The sequence below is a fragment of the Mesocricetus auratus genome, unplaced genomic scaffold (genome assembly GCF_017639785.1).
Source record: "Mesocricetus auratus isolate SY011 unplaced genomic scaffold, BCM_Maur_2.0 Super-Scaffold_100015, whole genome shotgun sequence".
Lineage (NCBI taxonomy): Eukaryota > Metazoa > Chordata > Mammalia > Rodentia > Cricetidae > Mesocricetus > Mesocricetus auratus.
Genome location: NW_024429198.1, coordinates 7,169,485 through 7,189,838, shown reverse-complemented (window position 1 = coordinate 7,189,838; position 20,354 = coordinate 7,169,485). Strand labels below are relative to the sequence as shown.

Genomic DNA, 20,354 nt, shown 5'->3' with positions numbered 1-20,354 from the left:
TTCTCCCGGTGTAGTTTGGGTCCACCATTGCCTGTGGATACACAATTCTTCCTTATAAGCTCCCAAGCAATAATAAAAGGGGACATTTCTATTTTCACAGGAAAATAGCACATTATGGGAAGTCCTGCAACCTTGACCTAGAGAAGGTTTCCTGGTCTTAAGACAGTATTCAGTTTTGGTGATTGTGAGGATTTATTTTTATTTACTACACTTTATTTTTATATGGGTAGCACTCCTTTTGGTTTTCATACATTTTACCTCAAGTTAAAGTTTGTAGAAGAAAGCTCTTTCTCAATTCTATTATTTTCTTCACTTAGCACATAATTAAGATCACTGGTTTATTCTTTGGTGTTTAATTCTGGTTGCCTTGTGTGAATAAAGAGCTAATACTTGACAGTGCGATGTGAAAGCAAATTAATGCCCACTGTATTAATCTAATCACTTTGCCCTACCTCTGACATTTCCAAGGGAGGCAAGGCAGATTGGTGAATATATAAAATGTCACTCTGGAAAGGCACTAATCTGAGCTGACTGAAAGCCTAATTTATCTAATTACTTGCTACAGGGCTTTCAGTTGTATTATAACAGAGTGATAATGGCTCTTCGTGTTTTCTCTTTCTGGAGTTTCCTCTATAGTCCTCATGGAGTGATCATGCACTTGTGCTGTGACCAAAATGTGTTGCCTGAAGTTCATGACTTAGAGACTAAATCTCCAATGCACCAGTGTTGGGAGGTGAGGCCTAAAGAGAGTGTTTAGGTCATGAGGACAGAACACTTATGAATGGATGGATGCTACTATAAACTGTGCCTGTGGGAATAGATTTGCTTCCCTCCACTCTTCTATTGGGTGGGGATACATTTCATCTCTCTTGTCTTTTCAGCCGTTGTGTGAAGATGCAGCAAGACAGGCCTCACCAGACTAAGTGCTGATGCCTTGATCCTAGAATTCAAGTTTCTAAAATAATAAATAAATAGTTCTTAGACTCAGACTTTCCTGTTTGCTTATCAATTTTCACTTTGTTGATACCTTTTCTTAGACTGCCTTGCTGTCTCCCTTCCCTCTCTTCCTCCTTTCCTCCCTCCCTCCCTCCCTCTCTCCCTTCCTCTCTTCCTCTTCCTTCCTTCTTTCCTTCCTTGTCTTTCTTTTTAAAGGGATAAGTCTTACTGTGTAGTTTCAACTCATTCTCTTCCTCTTTCTCTTGAGTCTTGGTATGAATTACAGTATGTGCCACCTTGCCTGACCAGTTTGTGACTTTGTTACCCTTGCTAAAGATTTTAGTCTCTATAATGAAGTAAACAAATATAGTAATAAGAGATTATATGTATATATAGCACAGCAACAAAAATAATTTTTTAAATAAATTTAAGAAAACCAACTAGCTGAAGTCAAGTAATTGCTTAAGTGCACATATCACTGGTTTTAAATGTATTGTGTGTATGTATATGTGTATGCAAATGCCAGCACATATATATTTGTGTGCTCACCTATTCTTAGATATAAAATAAGGGCAAACTTTTTACTTCAGAGCCAGAAGAGAAGTTGTAATTGGATTTATTAGTATCATCTTTTGAAGGCTGTGCAATTAGCTTGAGTGTGAACTAAGCCATCTCAGATTTGACCTGTCAATTTTGTTGATCTTTAGCAACTGCAAGCTGGTCCCCTAGCATTAATCATGTATAAAAATAGTCTCAAATAATGAAAAGAAAGAATAATCCAGTAGTACCTTAGGAAACAGATACTAACAAAGGGAAACATAGCTTAAATTGAAGTAAAAATGTCATCCAATGACAATATCTTAAAGGATTTGTCCAATTGGTTATGCTTTTCTCTTCTTCCTCAAGTACAATCTTCAAATTGTTTAGAGAGAATTGGAGGGAATTATGTTCTCAACACAACAGCAGACTCTGGGGGATAACTACTCTCCAAGGTGTGTCAGATGTGCTGCCCCAGCAGCAGAGACAGCTCTGCAGACAGTCGGATCATCTGCTGTCAAGAAACCCTGACTCTGGATGTCACATTTGTTCTGAATGGGATTACACAGTGGCTATCTAGTACCCGACTCCTGTGTAAGTGCATCAGCAATTCCACTCCATATGCCAAGGATACATGACTGACTGCATGAGAGGAGACTGTGCAGTTGGACCTTTCTTAACTTTTGCTGTGGATCATAAAGTCCTATCTATAAGGTTAGCCTAAGAAGCATGGCAGGAGAAGAGAATATCCTTTACTGTATTCTGGCATGCTCTCTCAGATCCAAGAGACAATGAAATGCCAGACTACTAGGAAACCTCAGGGATGGGAAGGATTCTGTGGACGGTAGCTGGGAGACCAAGTCCCGGTGAGGCTCTTGACTGCATCCCCAGCCCAGACAACAGCCTGCATTCCAAGTCCCTTTGGGGAAGCCTGAACTGAGAGTGGACAAGGTCAGTTCAGAGTGCCAGTATGCGAAAGTTCTAGATCCAATGGGGACTTGCCCTTGGAAAACTCAGCCTGGTAGTTAAACAGCTTCTGGGTGAACTCTGTGTACATTATCTTCAACAGCGTGAGATTGAGCCTTAGCAAATAAGAACATACAGTACATCAACACTGTAAGAAGAATTGCTCTCTGGAAAGAAAAACGTCGTCACAGCATGCCACAGGCTGACAGCACAGCCAAAGAAACCTTTCCCAGCTCACCAGCTCTCCTACATTTACTTTAGCAACACAGCCCACAATTACCATGGAGCATTGGAACACAATTAAATTAGTGGTCTGGGCAGGCGACACACGGAGGTTCAGCTTCCTGTCGTCAAGGGTTACCTGGGTGGACAATCCTTTTCATAGCACTTCCTCTGTCTCCCACCGGGCTGTGTTTCTGGGTTACAGAAGGTAGCTTTCACTATCCCATGGCCCTTCTTGACACAGTGAGCAGTCTGGCGCCGGATACCTGGGGAAAGAACCATACATGTTGACTTCTGAACCCATGTGAATGCTATTGTATAGAAAGCTCATGTCCTCAGGGAGGCCCCGGAGAGAGACTAGAGTAGATGGTTCCAGCCCAGTTGAGCTTCCAGATGGTTCCAACTTCCAGACATTTGAGTTGTCTCTATTGAATCACTGTAATCATTTGAGTCTCCCTAGCTCAGAGGCCAAACAGATTAGAGATTTTTCCATCCTCTGTATGCCTTGTACAAATGCCTTACTCTCCCAACCTGTGAGATGGTGAAGTGGTGGCGGTTATTACACCAAGTGGAGATGGTTTCTCATACTGAAGAATTACCCGTATGGATGGAATGAGTGCCAGCTCTCTTCCCTTCTCCAGTCCAGTCCAACCTATCTTAGCTGGAGTTTACACTGGCTCTGATGATTTCTTTCATCTCCTCTCTCCTGGGCTGCTCTTCTTCCTTCCTTCCAGGCCTACCCTGTTCCTCCCATTGCCCTGCTCTGAACTCTTGGAAGTGATCTTACAGATGACTGTGGTGTCAAGGTCTGGAAATTGGGTGCTATCTTTTTATTTAACTGCTCCTTCTCCTAATTTTTCTGGCCTATGGATAGTATCCTTGTTTCACGGGATTCATGGGCATGAATTACCTTCCTTGATTTCTCCTGTGTTCCAACTGTTTCTTGATGGGGTCTCTGAGTGATATTATCTCCTTTACAATAATGAACTTAGTAGTTTAGAGTAAAAACGAAACACTTAGACTATTACTCTTCAGTGGCATACTCATTAGTCTGGGATCCAATTTTGGAATAGTAGCAGCTCTCTTTAACATGGGCCATTGTAATAGCTCTAGTGGAGAGGGTAGAATCAGGTCCTGCTTTTAAGAGTAATTACTACTATGTAACACTGCAAATTCAGAAACTATGAGCTTAGACTATATCTAAATGACCATGATTTTTCTGTGAAAAAAATCCATGGCTTGTCATTTGTTCTTAAAAAAACTGAATACTGCCCCCAAAGAAAGTTTACTAAGTAAGGATGCCAATAAACCTGTGTGATGTCATTGCACTACAATATTTCTAATCTGAAGACATTTACTGAAACTCCCACTTCTAAGCTGGAAATCAGACCTGTGAGATGGTTCTCCAAGGTGGGGCACTTGTAACCAAGCCTGGCAGCTTGAATTTGATTTCCAGAGCCCACTTCAAGTAACAAGAGAACTGACTCCTGACACACATTTACACACATATACACACACACACACACATCACACACACACACACACACACACACACACACAAATGCTGGTTCCAGAAGATTGCAAATCCCTTTGAAAATGCTTGATAAATAATACTGAATATTAGTGGTATGAGGCCAATTAAGTGCTTTGATTTGAAACCTGTAACACGTGATTTACAACTTGTTCTCTTGGAAAGAAATGCACCTCGAAAGAAGAAAAAGTTAAGTTGCTCGTGAAAAAGAAAACGCAAGAACAGTGACAGTTTGTTATAGTCTCAACAATGGGATTTTAAAACTTGAGTCTGCTATTGAGTTAATTTATTTAAGATGTTTTTAATTGAAAATTCAGTTTAGGATGAATTAGATAAAACAAAGGAAGATTTAGCTTTGCAAACAGGAATGCAGCCTTCCCAAAATGTCAAAACTGAAAAGACTGAAGAGGATTCAGGCAGTGACTAAACACATTATCTAAACGGACTGGGTGTAGTATCGACTCAATCTTTGAAGTACCAAATAAGATCTCTTTCTTTACACCTACTCAAGTGACAATAATATCAGTACAAGGTAAAGTTCACATTATCACATAAATTACAATTCTAATACTGCATGTAAAATAATGTTAATATGTGAAATGATGACAATTCTGTTACTCAATAGATTTATCACTAAAAAGCCCTTCATAAATACCAGCACAAAGGAATAGCACTAACTTCACAGGAAGAAGGAAAGGGTGAGGATTGGATAGCCATTTCTGTTGTTAAGTACAACTTATTCTACCAACTTTCAACTTCAGTTCCCATGGAATATTGATCTCATTTATTTTCTTGTCTCCCTTAGCTCCTTCTTTGGCTCTCTGTTCTTTGAACAATGAATTCATATCTACCTAACCACAACACAAAACTCACTCAAGGAAAGCTTGTATCCCACCACTATGAGAGAGAGAGTAAATATTCTCACAGCACTTATATTATGTGTATATGTAGAGAGAGAAGAGTGTGCTCTCGCTATATACAATGTATGTTATATATAACATGTATTCATGGGGTATCAGTTCCCTCTGCTTACTGTAGATTTTGAGAACAAGGGTGAACACACACTCTGAGATTGCGATATAGAGGATACTTAATCCAGTCCACTTAAATCTGTTTCTATACTCTTAATTCAATTTTCTTACTTTACATGAGCAAGCGCTCAATTCCACAATTCATCTGTTCCAGCTAAAAAACTTCAGTGACTTGAACTGACTTCAACAATTGATTAGACATGAGTTAATATGCTTGATTTTTATCATTAGCTGTTGCTTACATATTCCATCAATGAGTCTGAAGTCAGTATCATTTCCCCATTGGAATGCCAGGGACATGATTACATAATTTCATAAACTAATTGTTATGTTAGATGAAACTTTGATTCAAAAAAAGAGTGGAAAATTTGAGTAACAGAACTGACTATGCTTGAAGAATATTTGAAAGTGTTAAAGAGAAAATGTTTCTGTCCTGTGAAGGAACCATTCAGAAAATTAAGCAAAGTCAGTTTTCTAACTCAATTTTGATTTCCTTCCTGTAGCCACTACATGTAAGTCAGGTGAAGCACACAATTAAGGAAGACCAGAAAAGCCGACAAAATCCAACAACACTTAGCAGCTAACAGGTAAGGCAGGCATTCAGCATTCCACAGAGCACACCGACTAAGCATGGCACCAACTGAGAAACTGGGTGCAATTGTAATATTAGAGAACAAAACTGAAAGCTTATAAATAAGAGAGGGCTTAATCTCTGCAGGCTGCACAGGGTAAAAAAAAAGCAGTGGATCTTAGGAGACCAGCAGAACAAGAGACCATTAGATTAGCCACCATGATTCATGATGCACAGCTGAATTAGATCTCCGCTTCCTCCTTCGATGCATGTAGTGGCGCCCCACGTAGCCACCATCACAAGTTCACTGGCAAGGTAAGTGCATGTGGTATACTAATTTCATCTTCACTTGCTGGCATATGTTAAACCTGCCTTGATAAACAGTTTTATTATCTTTATAAAGTCTTGCATTAAGAAGTGTCTTGAGGGTTTTGTTTGAGCAGGATGAAACAAAACTTTCTCCAATTTTAACTATCCACTGTTTCTACTTGGGAGACACCAGCCTAAGAGACATAAGGGATGCTGCTATATTACTGTTTCTGTGGTATCCACCCCCCGTCTCCTGTTTTGGTGGTTCTGCTCCCACCTTTTGGTCCCTTGTGCATTCCGTTCTTTTCCTATTTTACTGTATATTTTTATAATGTGGAAAGTTTGAACTGAAGATAAAAATGAATAGCCACTGATTCATTGTTCTATCTCCTGCCGTTGTATTTCACATGGCATACACTGTATGAACATCAGTGTCTCATCCTCTGTGTTCCTTGGGTAGTAAAGTAGGTAGTCATGATTTTCTCTGCTAGAGCCAGAGATCTCCCTGAAACTTCATTAGGCATGGTCACCATGAACATCCTATTCAGGCTTTATAATCAGAATGACGTTTACCCAACCAGGCAGGAGAGGTGCTAAAGGATCATGCTGTAACAAAACCAAATGACTAATGGACATCAGTTATGGATGTCCTATTCCATATCTAACTTCAGATGTAGCTTTAAGTTCAAATCCAGCCACTAGCTCTTTGTCCCCGTGCTCTAAAATGTTGCACCTGAGATGGTTATATCTTGAAACATAAGAGGGTGGAGGAGGCTCTGCTTCTCGGCAGAGGCTCTGGTAATTGGTAGTAGGTAGGTTTCATTATGTGAGGTCTGGGACAAAGAATTTAAGTTTAAATATGAACTTCCCAGAGAGCTGAGACTAAGAGGGAATCACAGGCTGAAAATGTACTTGGAAATACATTCACAGTGACTTCATTCTTCTCATGAATCCTCGGGGAAAGTATTTTATACCCCCATTTATTTCCTGCTAAAATTGCCTTTGCTTCTCTGGGAGCCTGGCCCATGCTGGGCCACAGGCCAGGGCAATGCTAGAGGCAGCCATGGGATTCAAGGATGGATTGTCTACAATCACTTGTGTAATAGTTGCCAGATTCTGCCACTGACCTCACTGACCTAGATTGATTTCTAGTTTAAGTTTCTAAACCTTATGCATGTATACATGCATCATCAAAATACATTATATACATGCATGAAGTTATTAAAGAGTATATAAAACATATTAAAAATGAACATTTTAGGGGCTAGAGAGATGGTTCAGCTCTGTGTGTCCTGCTCTTGCAGAAAATCCAAGTTCAGGTTTCTGTACCCACATCAGGTGGCTCACGACTGCCCTATGGCTCCAGTTCCAGAGATCCAACATCTCTGGCATCTGCAGGCACTTGAGCAAACATGGAACACCATTTCCACATCCACACAACTAAAACTCTTTTTAAAGTAGACATTTTATTCTTATCAGCTATAAAAGTTATACCTAGTTTTCCATGCTAAGTTTGAGAAAGAAGAATTATTTATGAGCTAGGTTATGCATGATCCAATTGTCTGGTTCTGGACCATGTTCTATAATTGTTTCTTAAGGGTAGGGAAGCAAGGAAGGAGGCCAAGCAGAGTAAGGAGGAAGCCTGTGGAGGATAAGAATGGCTTCCTGGCATGTTCTGTCCTTCATTTTGGTTTATTTTGCTACACGACACACCTTGAATGTCTGCTATGCAGGTGCTCTGGTTTTACAGGCAGTAGACTTAGGAAAGAGGCAAGAAGTTCCAGAACAGACTCAAGTGCGGTACAAAGACAGGCACAGAAAGGAAGCTTCCACATCCGACACTCTTTTTAAAGCTTTGAAATGAGTGAGAACCCACGTGCCAACAGGCGTGGCTTCTGCCTTCATGGGCCTTGGCAAAGATAGCCCATCACACAGACCACGCCTGTGCTGGGCAACTGTCCTCGTATTTCCTAGTCTCCCTTTGCTGGTACCCATGTGATGGAAGCAGACCAGTGAGATGTAGTCTAAATTCTCCTTCCTTAAGTCCCACCCCATTTTGCTGCTCAGAGGGGTCTCTGGGATACCTCTGTGAAACTCTGAAGATCGGCAGGCACATAAGGAAAACCACAGGTTTTGATCACCTCTCAGCCTACTCTGAAGCCGGTGGGGTTTCCGAGCGAAAGCAGCTGTTCCTCACCTGTGCCGCAAGTTACACTGCATTCTGTCCAGCGGCCAAACTGCCAGAAGTAGAGCGACTTCTCCACATCATTGTCAAGGCCATCTTTCCGAACTGTGTACTCATACTTTATACCCGGGTTAGTCACTTGGAATAGGAGCTAAAATGCAAGAGAGTTGTCATGTCAAACCGTCAGGAGGGTCGGTTGTAAACCAGTCACTTAAAAATGACACCCCGAAGCTAGGGAGATGGGTTAAGAGTGTTTGCTGTGCACCCATGGCAAAAGCCAGGGATGGGGCATGAGGCTATAATCCCAGCACTAGAGAAGCAAAGACAGGAGGGTCCTTGGGGTTTGCTCACCAGTCAGTCTAATGGAGTGGGCAAGCTCCAGATTTAGTGGGAGACTTGTCTAAAAAAAAGTCAAATAAAATAAGGCAAGCCATGAGAAACATAACCCAACTGACACTGACCTCTGGGATATCTGCACACCTACCCGTACATGCACATACATGGACATGTACACAAAACATTACAGACTGTCTCTCATTTAGAAGTAGTTAAAGAAGCATGTATTACAGTGGGGGCCACTAACGGGCTTTTCAGCTATGTCTGTCCACATTTGTCTGTCACATCTACTTTTGCCATCTGCATTTGTACAGTCTCCCTCTGTTGTTTATTGGCTGAAATATCATAGAAATTTCCATCCCTGTAAATGGGGAATTTTAACTATATAGACATCTCACTGTCGGATTCGGCCAATAGGTCACCTTATGCACTGGGTACTTACTGTCTTTGTGAATATGAGCAAGTGCCTACGTTGCTTTATGTTCAAAACAAACCTAAGAAGTATCTACTGATGGGGTTCTCATAAGGGGTATAGCAAACACATCTACACAAAGAGATTATTGCATGACATGAAGTCAGCACTCAGATATTAATTTGTATTACAGTTGTTGTGTTAGTAAAGTTCCTTCTATCAGAGGAGATTAGGCTGACTTGTTTTTTTTTTGGTTTTTTTTTTTTTTGGTTTTCAGACAGGGTTTCTCTGTATTGTTTTAGAGGCTGTCGATCCAGCCCTGCCTCGAACTCACAGAGATCGCCTGCCTCTGCCTCCCGAGAGCTAGGATTAAAGGCGTGCACCACCACCTCCTGGCATGTATAGTAGTTCTTGAACAACAAAAAAATGTTCATGGAAACCTTACCCCCCATTTTCTAAGAATCTTCGGCCTTCTGACTCGGAATTTACCTCCCTCTGGTTTTAGAATTTGGCTAAATCTGACTCGGTTGGTCCATCTCACATTCCCAGCTTACCTTAACGCACCCAGTACAGTCATCCTATCTTCTACAGTTATGTTCCTAACAAAGACAAAACCTTTGATGCACGGACTCTAACAGAATCGCTCCTTGTTCCAAGAGTTGCACTAAGGCAAACACTACCTGACACCTCAGTTCATTACCACTGCTGGAAAGCCACACTGAGACAATTTAGACACACGAGGAAGGGATGCGAACTAAATCCAAACCTCTCGGTGCTTGGTTTTGAGGTTCTGAATTTTGTTCCTGGGGCTTTAGCAGTTCTAAAGAACAAAGCAGAAACAGCGCAAGCATCTTTCTCCCTCCCTGTTCTTTGTTAAGGAAACTAATGATTCAGAGTTAACGTCCTCTGTTACGTAGCTGGGGAAGGAAATGAGAAGGACGCTAGCAGACACACTGGTCCGCAGCTCCCTTCTCCTCAGAATTACCTGGATCCACACTGACTCGTTCGTGGGGCCTGGAGCCATCAGCTTCTCCAGATCTCCTTTCCTGTCATACTGGAAGACAGTCCCTGCCAGTTTATAGTTCCCATTCCACTGGATAATAAACCCTCCGTTGAGGTAATACTTTTCTGGATCTTCACTCCTAATGGCCAGGAAATTTCCAGCTGCCTTGATTTCCATTACCCTTATATCCCTCGCCCCTTTGGGAATAAGTCCGATGTCAACATAACCTAAGGACAAAAGAGACAACAGTGAAGGAGGCATGCTGGCTTCTCTGTTAGTAGAGCCTGTACCCTCTTCTCAGCATCTCCATCCTTCGGTGCCCGTGCTGAGTGGCCACTGGGATGGGCAGAAGCACCAACTATGAAGACCTAGAAAGGGATTAGCCACGAGCAGAATTCTCAGCAGCTTCATGACATGTAAACAGTTCAGTGACAATAGGTAATACAGATGGGACTCTGAGGGTTTATTGTTCACCCAGCATTTATTTTTCTGTGATTCTGTGTGAATGGTTCAAAATGTCTGAGCTGCAAGCTAGTTTCCTACTGACATTCCTCCTTTCCCATATAATTCTTCCCATTAGATTAGCTTTCCCAAGCAATGCACAGACTGCATACTTTTCTTCCCCATCATCACCATCAGGTAAAAAATAGATTCTTAGATATAATTTATCCCAAGCTTCCATTCATTAAGAACTCCTGGGGGGGAATCTTGAATTGATTGCTACCTGGATTGCTTCAATCAGCCCATGATGAAAACCTAAGTTCTGAGGCCTGCTTTCTACACCATCGCACAATTCTAGTCATTAGGAAGCCGTCACTCCTCATTTCCTCCTGTGTTTGTAAAATTACACATTTATAACTTATTTTCAATAGTCCTATCTGGGCTTCTGGAAAAGAAAACACATATCTATTTTAAAGTATTGATCAACTCTAGCTGCAATCTTCTGTTAAATGGTTGCCATGGTAGGAGGCACACCAGTGAGAGAAGAAACGGACACTTAGTGGTTGCCTCTATTCACCAGCTCGTTATGCTCCTATGTTTATGCTTCCTCAGAACCATGACTTTATAGGATGGCAGGAGCGTGGGCTTTTTTTTTTTTTTTTGGTTTTACGAGACAGGGTTTCTCTGTATTGTTTTGGAGGCTATCGGTCCAGCCCAGCCTCGAACTCACAGAGATCTGCCTGCCTCTGCCTCCCGAGTGCTGGGATTAAAGGCGTGCGCCACCAACGCCCGGCAGGAGCGTGGGCTTTAAGATGGTCTTGTGTTCCAGTTTGTGCATTATCTCTGTGAATTTCATCAGTTCATTTAACTCCTTTGAATCTCACCTGTACAAGTAATAGGAACTGAAGGATGATGGGTGATGATGCTCTCAGATGTACCAGTCGAAGAGTTCATTTTTTTCTAAGGCACTGATTATCCTGTCAACTCACCAAGTGTGCTCGTGTGTGTGTGTGTGTGTGTGTGTGTGTGTGTGTGTGTGTGTGTACAGGCTCATGTACTCTGGGCTTGGGTTCCAGCTGATAGGCTCAGAGAAGTGATGGATCGTAATATCTCTAACTTAATCTGGTGGCATTATTAGGCTGAAGTAAAAAGTAGGAGGTAGGGGCTAGCTAGAGCCAGTAGATGACAGGAGGGTGTACTGTGGAAATCTGATCATCATATGATTAACAGTTTCTGTCACATGTACCTGTTGCCATGACATTCTGCCATTTTCTGCTCATAAACAGTGAAGTCTGTTAAGAATGGACTGAAATCCCTAAAACCCTGAGCCAAAATAAATTTGTCCTCCCTTAAGTAGTTTTCTCTCAGGTATCTGTAATGATGGTGCAAAGGTGTGACTAATAAAACGCTTGTCTCTGGCACCTGAGCTACAACGCTCATCTCTGGCACCTGAACATGCCTAGGTTGCTCTATGGTGGTAGGCAAATGCTACATGAGTCTTGCACGAGTCAGTTCAGCTCCATTTGACTTTTATGCACTTGTCTGCTACAGCTCGTTAAAACCACTATCTCAGGAAAAAAACATTTATCTCATGTGATTAGAACTAATGAAACTTTGAAAAATGCCTTTATGGTATTGCTCCCTGTAACTATTTTCTTATTTAGGATATTAAATGCTTTCAAACTGCAGAACTCAGCATGGAAAAAAACTTGTGTTAAATATTATGCCTACCACCTTGTTCCTTGTTTTAAATGAAAAAGGAATAATACATAAATCATTATAAGTTTGATTTTTATTTTTTCACATAAGAATGAAAATTTCAAAATGGCAAGTAGTTATCAATAAACTGAAATGTAAGAACACTAAATGTAAAATAGAAACTTTCAGTGATTATTTGTACTTCTTCAGAATGCTCAGAAATAGAAAAGTGATTGATAAGGAAAAATCTTCTTGCATCTTCCCCATAGTAAACATCCTCCACTTATAGTAAAATGAAAAACATAGTATATGTGTGTAATTAAGATTCATTTTATGGTAACTGCTCCAGTCAAAAAATTTAAGATGCAAATCTAAGAACATACTGGTTACAGTTAAATAAAGGAGGCAGGAGTCAAGGCCAATCTTGTAGGTGCTGAGTTAAGTGACCCAGTTAGCCATATGAAAGTCATAGGGTACTCAGAGAGGATGGATCCTCATTCCCAGAAACAAGATAAAACAGGTCAGTATGAACAAGACCAGAACATATTTAAGTAGAAGTGTAGAGAATCTTAAGAAGGAGAGAGGAACAGTCCAGAGTGGTGATTCTTAGAATTTCAAGAGGCTGAACAGTGTCAGAAAAGACCAGCTGAGTTTACAAAAATAAAGTAGATAAGGAAGTTGACATTCAGGAGCTAAAGCAGTAGAAACAAGCCTAGGTTGAGGACATTGGACTACAAAGGCCAATGAAAATGGACCACTGTGTTGGAGATAGTTGAGTAGTTAAGAGCTCATACTGCCCTTAAAGAAGGCCGAAGGCCTGAGGTTTGGCTCCCTGAAGCTCTCTTCTGGCCTCTGTGGATATCACACACACACACACACACACACACACACACACACACACACAGAGAGAGAGGGAGAGAGAGAGAGAGACAGAGACAGAGAGACAGAGAGACAAAGAGACAGAGAGACAGAGAGACAGAGACAGACAGTTGAACAAGGTTGAGACAAAGAACCAAAGCAATTCTTTTTTGTTGTTGTTGTTGTTACTAATTACATTAAGGTAAAAAAATAAGCATAAGGTAAGATGTGGCAGCAGCATAGAGTAGCTTGAAAATAAAAACAGAGAACTGTATAATGAATACAGCCCCCTCTTTAGCTTTGAATTTCAAAAGAATCCACTACACCAATTCAATGTAAATTCATTTCATCATTCTTTTGCTGCATGCCCTTGCTTCATTTGCATGGTAGAATAATGGTAGGCAGTGCCTTTTTTTCCTGTGTCAGACTTCATTAATCATGAAGCAAAGATGGAATCTGGTAAGTACCCTGTGGTCTGTAGACACACACCTTACTACATGCTACAGTCCACAAGGAAACTTTGCACTTCCCTTATGCACTAAGAGGGGAGGGTCAGAGGTCTATGAGAAACCTCAGGCATGGGCAGTTAAGCCTGACACCAATTCATGGGTGTCAAAGACCACTCAAGTGCTTCAAGAGGCAAATAGAAGAAAGAATGGAAACTACAGAGTCTTAGAGAGATGTCAAAGGCTTAGTGATAGCATGTGGCTAGAGGTACAGGCCAAGCTATTTATGACTCCCTTTCTCATCCCCAAGTGACTAAGGAAGAAGGAAAACAAACAAGAAAATAAACCAACAGCAGAAGTGAAGTCAAATTTCCTAAGCTATTAGAAGGTCAAATAGAGAAAATGTGGGAAGAACAACCCAGGACATCATGTAAGAAGTACAGCACAGCAGGGAACAAAGCAAAAGGTTTCATGGAGAAATGAGCTGAGCTTAGAAGAAGCAACAGGTTATTAGTGTGACTTCTTACAATTTAGGTTAATGTGGCCATGTTGAAATAATAGAAAATATCTACAAAATATTAGAAAAAAAGTAGCCACCACAAGATGCTTAATCATAAGTTTGACATACACTGGATAATCGTTTTCACCCTCAGCAAGTAACTAGAAAGATGTGCTTCATCCGTAATAAAGCTTTCAGTGAAGATAGGAAATGCAATCTGCCAGTATTATTACCAAAGGGTAGGGCAAGAATCATTTCACAATTTGACCTTAATCAGTCAACAGTCAAAAATGAAAAGATAAGGACAGAATTTAGATAAATCTAGGTTATCTACTAGCTACTAGCATGTTTTCAAGGGGGCAATGGGTCATGCAATCAATTGAAGAAAACACCCAGTACTCTTGGGATCACACTTAAGCACTTCATCCCACATACTAAATACATCTAGGAGTGAGACACTGCTTTACTGGGACTCTGAAAATCAATGTCATTTTGTATCTGAGAGTGATCACCATTTTCTATTGTGATGTCACCTCTAGGTAGCTGGCAAGACTTCTTTTTGCATGTTAGATGCCCCATGCCCATCACCTACACTTTTACAGAACCTACAGGATGAATTCCCACCACACCCTGACCAGTGGAAACCACTGGTCATCATCCGACTCCTTCACTCTTCCAAGTCCAGTGACTGAGCACCAGTACGGTAACCCATCCTTTCCTGGATGCTTCCTCTTCTTCAATGCCACATTGTTCCCCAGGACCTCCTAGTCCCTAAATAATTATTTAATCTGAATTCTTGTTTCAGAGTGTATTAAAATACTAGGAGTTATCTTCATCTTTCTCATGCTAGAGATTGTGGTTGATATCAAGGTACCATGAGAACTACTGTTAATGGCGGTAAATGCACATGGCTCATAGCGCATGTGAGGTAGGGGTGAGGGTAGAGTCTCAACTACATCCTCCTAGGCTCACCAGTAGCTCAAAAGGCTGCACAAAGAAGAAATATTGTAAAGTCTAAATACAGGAAAGGAATAGCCTGGGTAAAGGGGTGGGGTTATGTTAGGTAGAAGAGCTTACCTGAGACTCCTAAGGGACCATTGTGTGGAAGTCACAGGCAGGAGATCATGTCTGTCTTATGCCTCCTTTGACCCTGATGCTACACCTCAGTACTGCTGCCTTTCCACCTGTTCCATCCTGGCTTCTCCATCTCCACATACAGAACCCATCTTTTGACCTCATCTCTCGCCTGGTTTTTGTTTTTTTCCAATGTCATTGTCTTGATCCTGCCACTCTTATGATGCATATTCTCAAGCAGGATGCTTTGCTAGAGACTATACGGATATCTGCTCCCTCGAGTAGCCACAGGTCAGTGTGACACTTCCTGTATTTTCTTAGCAACCAGTGTTGTTCCTATAACTGCCAAAGGGAGTTGATTCCTTAGTGATAAGAAATATATTTTATTTTGAATTTTTACAAGCTATTTTTAAAATAAAAACAAGGAAATTAATTTTTTAATTTTTTTGGCTTTCCAAAGTCACTAGGGACTTCAGTTAGTTGGGTTTGTTTATTACCAGATCCTTCCTTCTGTCTAAACAGCTTCTTCACCGTCTGGCAGGCAGAGCCATCTCCAAGGCAAACACCACAGCGATCTTCAGTAGCATTAGAATCAATCTCGTAGTCACAGCCCACCCTCTGTGGGGATGAAAAGGTTGGGATAAATGACAAAGTAGGAGACATCATACCTTCCTCTACCTGTGACTCCTCCTTTCCCACTTTATTAGTCATAAGCCAGGGTGTTTGTTTCCTTTTCCTGGTGGCAGACACAGGAATAGCCAAAGCATTTTACTATTGACAAAAGAAATAGAACCATCCCTCTACCACTGTGGCGGGGTGTGGCCTCAAAACAATCAGCGATGTGCATCTTCATTCTTTAAACCATCTTTAGGCTAATAATAACACTCAATACAGAAGCCACACCTGCTAGAAAACCAGGGAGGATGCCTGTAGACCCCCCCCCGCCTCTGTTCCCCCAGACACAATCCTCCAGTCTAGTCCCTAGTGCTGCAACAGAACACCAACTACAGCTTTCCCTCACATCCACCCACCCCTCCTGTGGATCCCACAAACTATCCTTTCCTAAAATCCCTCTCCCCACTTGTTGCTTTATCCTAGACCCCAACTCCAGCAGTCACCCTCTGCTATCCCAAGGGCAGCTCCTCCCAGGTCAGCAAGTAGTCTGAAGGCAGATCCACACACCTCTCCAGCTGCTCCTGAGATCCTTGCCCCCACCCCCAATCTCATTCCCAGTTCTGTAGCAGGAAACCTGCTGTGGTCTCCCTTTCCTCTCTGACCCCATACCCAAGGAATTACACAAACCTTCTCCTCCAATCTTTCTTCCCCAAACTCATCCCAGTTACCCAGCATCCAATACCAGCAGGCAATCCCTGTGAACACACCAACTGAACAGGCCAGGAAATGAGGTAACACACAGTCATCATAGTCTCTAAAAGTCCAAAAAGGAACCAGAAACCAAGGAGCAGGACACCCACCCAACAAAGACAATTTCAGAAATCAGCACTTAGACCTGTAACCATCCCAAACCTAGATGCTGAGATACCAATGTAAAAACACAATCAAAATCAGTCAGGGCAATGTCTCCACTAGAGCCTAGCTATCCAACCACAGCAGGCCCTGCATATTCCAACATGGCTAAAACACAAGACAGAGACCTTAAAATGGCCTTTATGAATTCTATAGAGGTCCTTAACGAGGAAATGGATAGATCCCCTAAAGAAATACAGGGAAACACAACCGGATCGGAATAAATAAACAGTAAGGGATAAATAAAGATGTTCAAGACCTGAAATTGGAAGTAGAATCAGCAAAGAAAAGTCAAAGTGAGGGTATTCTGGAGATGAGGGAAGGGGAGAAGAAGAGGAACCGACATCAATTGAGGGAGGGGAAAGTATAACCAGGATATATTGTATGACAAAAAAATTTATTTTCAATAAAAGAAAAACAATTTAATACCTAATACAATGTAAATATCATATAATTAGTTGTTCTACTATATTAAATATGTTATAACACATATATGCCATATTTTCCAAGGAATAATAGCAAGAAAAAAATCTCTACATGTTTATTACAGACATTTTTCTTCAAATGTTTCCGACCTAAAAGTCTTTAAATTCTTGACTAGAGCACCCATGGAGACAAGGTGTGGCTGTATTTGCTTAGAAAGGGGAGAAGCACATAGTTACTGAAGCTTCAAGTTCTCCTTGGTCAGAGTTAGAACTGAGCACAGTATGAAAACACCCAACTGCATGAACTATTTTGGAACTGGAGTTGGTGGAGCAGCAAGTCTGTACAGATAGGCATCTGTACAGTCCTCCTCTACTGACTTTCCCCAGGGGTGATGTAGCTGCTCCATCCCCTTATATTTCTCACTAGAGTGATCCCTTATGGTTTTTCTCTTGGGGTAGCAGGCAAACCAGCAACTGCTGGAGGATTCTAACTTGTTGCTGAGATAGTACCAGACCAAGGAATGATGAAATCTTTCACCTTGGGCTCTATCATCAGGCCTCCTGAGCCCTGCCCCACCTTAGCAATGTCTTGTCATTCCACCTTTGGAGAGAGATTTAGCAGTTCCTCCTCTTCACTAAACCGGTTTGTCCCTGTACTTTGCATCCAGTCCATTCCATGGTCTGCACAATGATCCTTCTGATCTTTCTGAATCTTCTTTCCTTCCTTTCCCATTTATTTTGTTAACATGGTCAGATAATTCTTGTTCTAAAGTCCCCAGAATGGAAATGGGGTATGATGAAACTTGGAGTTTTCTGTAGCTCCAAACCCCTGATATGATGTCATTGAATTAAAAATTTATGAAACATATGAATTTCAAATACGCTTCTCTGTTTCAGGATTTCTTTCATGACAATGTGGGGGAAACTATACTATAGTCCTTGATTTTCTTTTATCTTGGGTATAAGAATTGTGCCCAGGCAGATTATTGTTCTTCTAATTTTAAATCCACCTCAAATATACTGGAAGGAATGAAGGAAGGAAGGTTGGTTTGAGGCTTTATGCTCTTGGCCAGTAGAACCTCATGGAAACCCACTGACATCAAATTCACAGATTAACCAACCACCTCTAATCCTCTTGTAGAGACAAACAGTAGTTGCTACCTGACTTAGTTGGGAGAAAAAAAGCACTAAGAGATTTCCTGAAAATCAAAACTCAATTATACAAATCAGAATGGAAAGAAGAATGTTTGAGATAGATGTTTGCACTGGCTAGAAATGCCAACTCTCACACAAGTGATATGTTTATGTCAACCTTGTGCACTCTCTAATAAGCTGACCTTTATAAACCATATTCCCAGTGACCTTCATCCTTCCACTGATTTGGAGTGAGCCAGGGAAACATGTTCTTAGACATGTTGATTTTAAAATGTTTTCTTTAATCTCTACCAACAGAGGAATTCTTTTAATGTGAATAATAAAGTAAGGCAAACCAAAAATTAAATACAAATCTCTCAAGTCCATGTCTTTCTACTTGAGTGGGTAGTCATGTTTCTCCAGCAACACCAACTTACATATCTAGGGGACAAGCATTAGAGACAACAGACCTGAATATTTCCCTGGTATGTTATGTCATGGAACATTAAATAGATTCTTGAGGAGTTAATTACTTTCTTAATTACCTCCAGATGTCAACTTGATTCAGTCCAGAGTTATCTGAGGTAGTTCCACTGGGGGATTGTATCCTTTAAATTCACCTGTGGGCATGTCTGTGGGATATTTTGATTGCTAATTGATGTAAGAGGACCCAGGCCAATGAGGGAAGAGCTATCTTTTGTGCTTCTGAGGTGTAGAAAAATGTTAGCTGAGCACAAGCTTCAGGGAGCAAGCCAGCTCCTGCCTTGAGTTCCTGCCTTGAGTTCCTGTCTTGAGTTCCTGTCTTGAGTTCCTGCCTTGAGCTCCTATATTGAGCTCCTGCCTTGAGTTCCAGCCTTGAGTTCCTGTCTTGAGTTCCTGCCTTGAGCTCCTATATTGAGCTCCTGCCTTGAGTTCCAGCTTTGAGTTCCTGCCTTGAGCTCCTGCCATGAGTTCCTGCCTTGAGCTCCTATATTGAGCTCCTGACTTGAGTTCCAGCCTTGAGTTCCTGTCTTGAGCTCCTACCTTGAGTTCCATCCATGAGTTCCTGTCTTGAGTTCCAGCCCCTTGTTCCTGTCTTGAGCTCCTGCTTTGAGCCCCTGCCTTGGTCTCTTTGATGATGGACTGTAACTTATAAGTTGAAACAAACCTTTTCTTCCCCAGGTTGTGTTTCGTCATGGTGTTTATCATAGCAACAGAAAACAAACAAGAACACTCCCTCAATTTGCTTCTCCTATTAGCTAAAAATGAAATGAAATGCCTAATAGGTCTGTCCCCCTTACTGCATATGAGGCAGATATGACTCGGAAGAGAAAGAAATATATTTGAATCTGACAGCATGTTATTTGGCAACAGGGTCCACTGTTGTATGGCCTTACTACCATCAGTGGAATCAGAGATGACTATGCTGCCACTAGCAAAAGTACATAGTGATGTCACAATGACTCTTCTATGATGCCATTATTGGGGAATGGATATTCACCCTAGTGGGCAGTGTTCTTGAAAAATAACCAGAACCACTTGCAATTCCTATTCTATCAAGTGTTGACCCTGAAGAACTGCAATGCAAACACATTATCCTGATCATTAATCAGGGAGTGTAGGTCCCTAATTCACCAGATGTTTAGCCCACCATATGCTAAAACTCATAGCAATCTAAGCATTTTATTTTTCTTCTTAACATTATTTTAATCAGGGGAAGAATATAGGAAAGAAAGAAAAGAAATACCATAATAGAGGGATCCATTATAGGTTTAAAGAGAAATCTGGCACTAGGGAAATGTCCAGAGATCTACAAGGTTGACCCCCAACTAACAATCTAAGCAATAGTTGAGAGGTTACCTTAAATGCTCTTCCCTGATAATGAAACTGATGACTACATTATATGCTATCCTAGAGCCTTCTTCCAGTAGCTGATGGAAGCAGAACCAGACACCCACAGCTAAACACTGAAATGAATTCCTGGAATCTAGTTGCAGAGAAGGAGTAGTGATGGACAAAGGGGTCAAGAATAGGCTGCAGAAACAACTGACCCAAACAAAGAGGAGTTCATGGACCACAGGCTGATAGCTGGGAAACCAGCATAGGACTGATCTAGACACCCTGAACTTGGGTGTCAGTGAGGAGGACTTGGAAATCTATGGGGCCTCTGGTAGTAGATCAGTATTTATCTCTAACATACAAATGAACTTTGGGAGCCCATTCCACATAGAGGA

At 41.3% G+C, this 20,354-nt stretch overlaps 1 protein-coding gene across 1 annotated transcript in view; it reads right to left on the bottom strand.

The window, feature by feature from the left end:
- The window catches only part of Adamts12 (ADAM metallopeptidase with thrombospondin type 1 motif 12), a 280,702-nt gene that overhangs the window by 62,683 nt on the left and 197,665 nt on the right, over nt 1–20,354 (bottom strand). Inside the window, exons 14-17 of the mRNA XM_040757649.1 lie at nt 15,553–15,673; nt 10,022–10,266; nt 8,301–8,439; nt 2,801–2,927 (exon numbers count right to left, since the gene is read on the bottom strand). Of these exons, the coding sequence (XP_040613583.1) occupies nt 2,801–2,927; nt 8,301–8,439; nt 10,022–10,266; nt 15,553–15,673 (632 nt within the window). The remainder of the gene's footprint in view (nt 1–2,800; nt 2,928–8,300; nt 8,440–10,021; nt 10,267–15,552; nt 15,674–20,354) is intronic.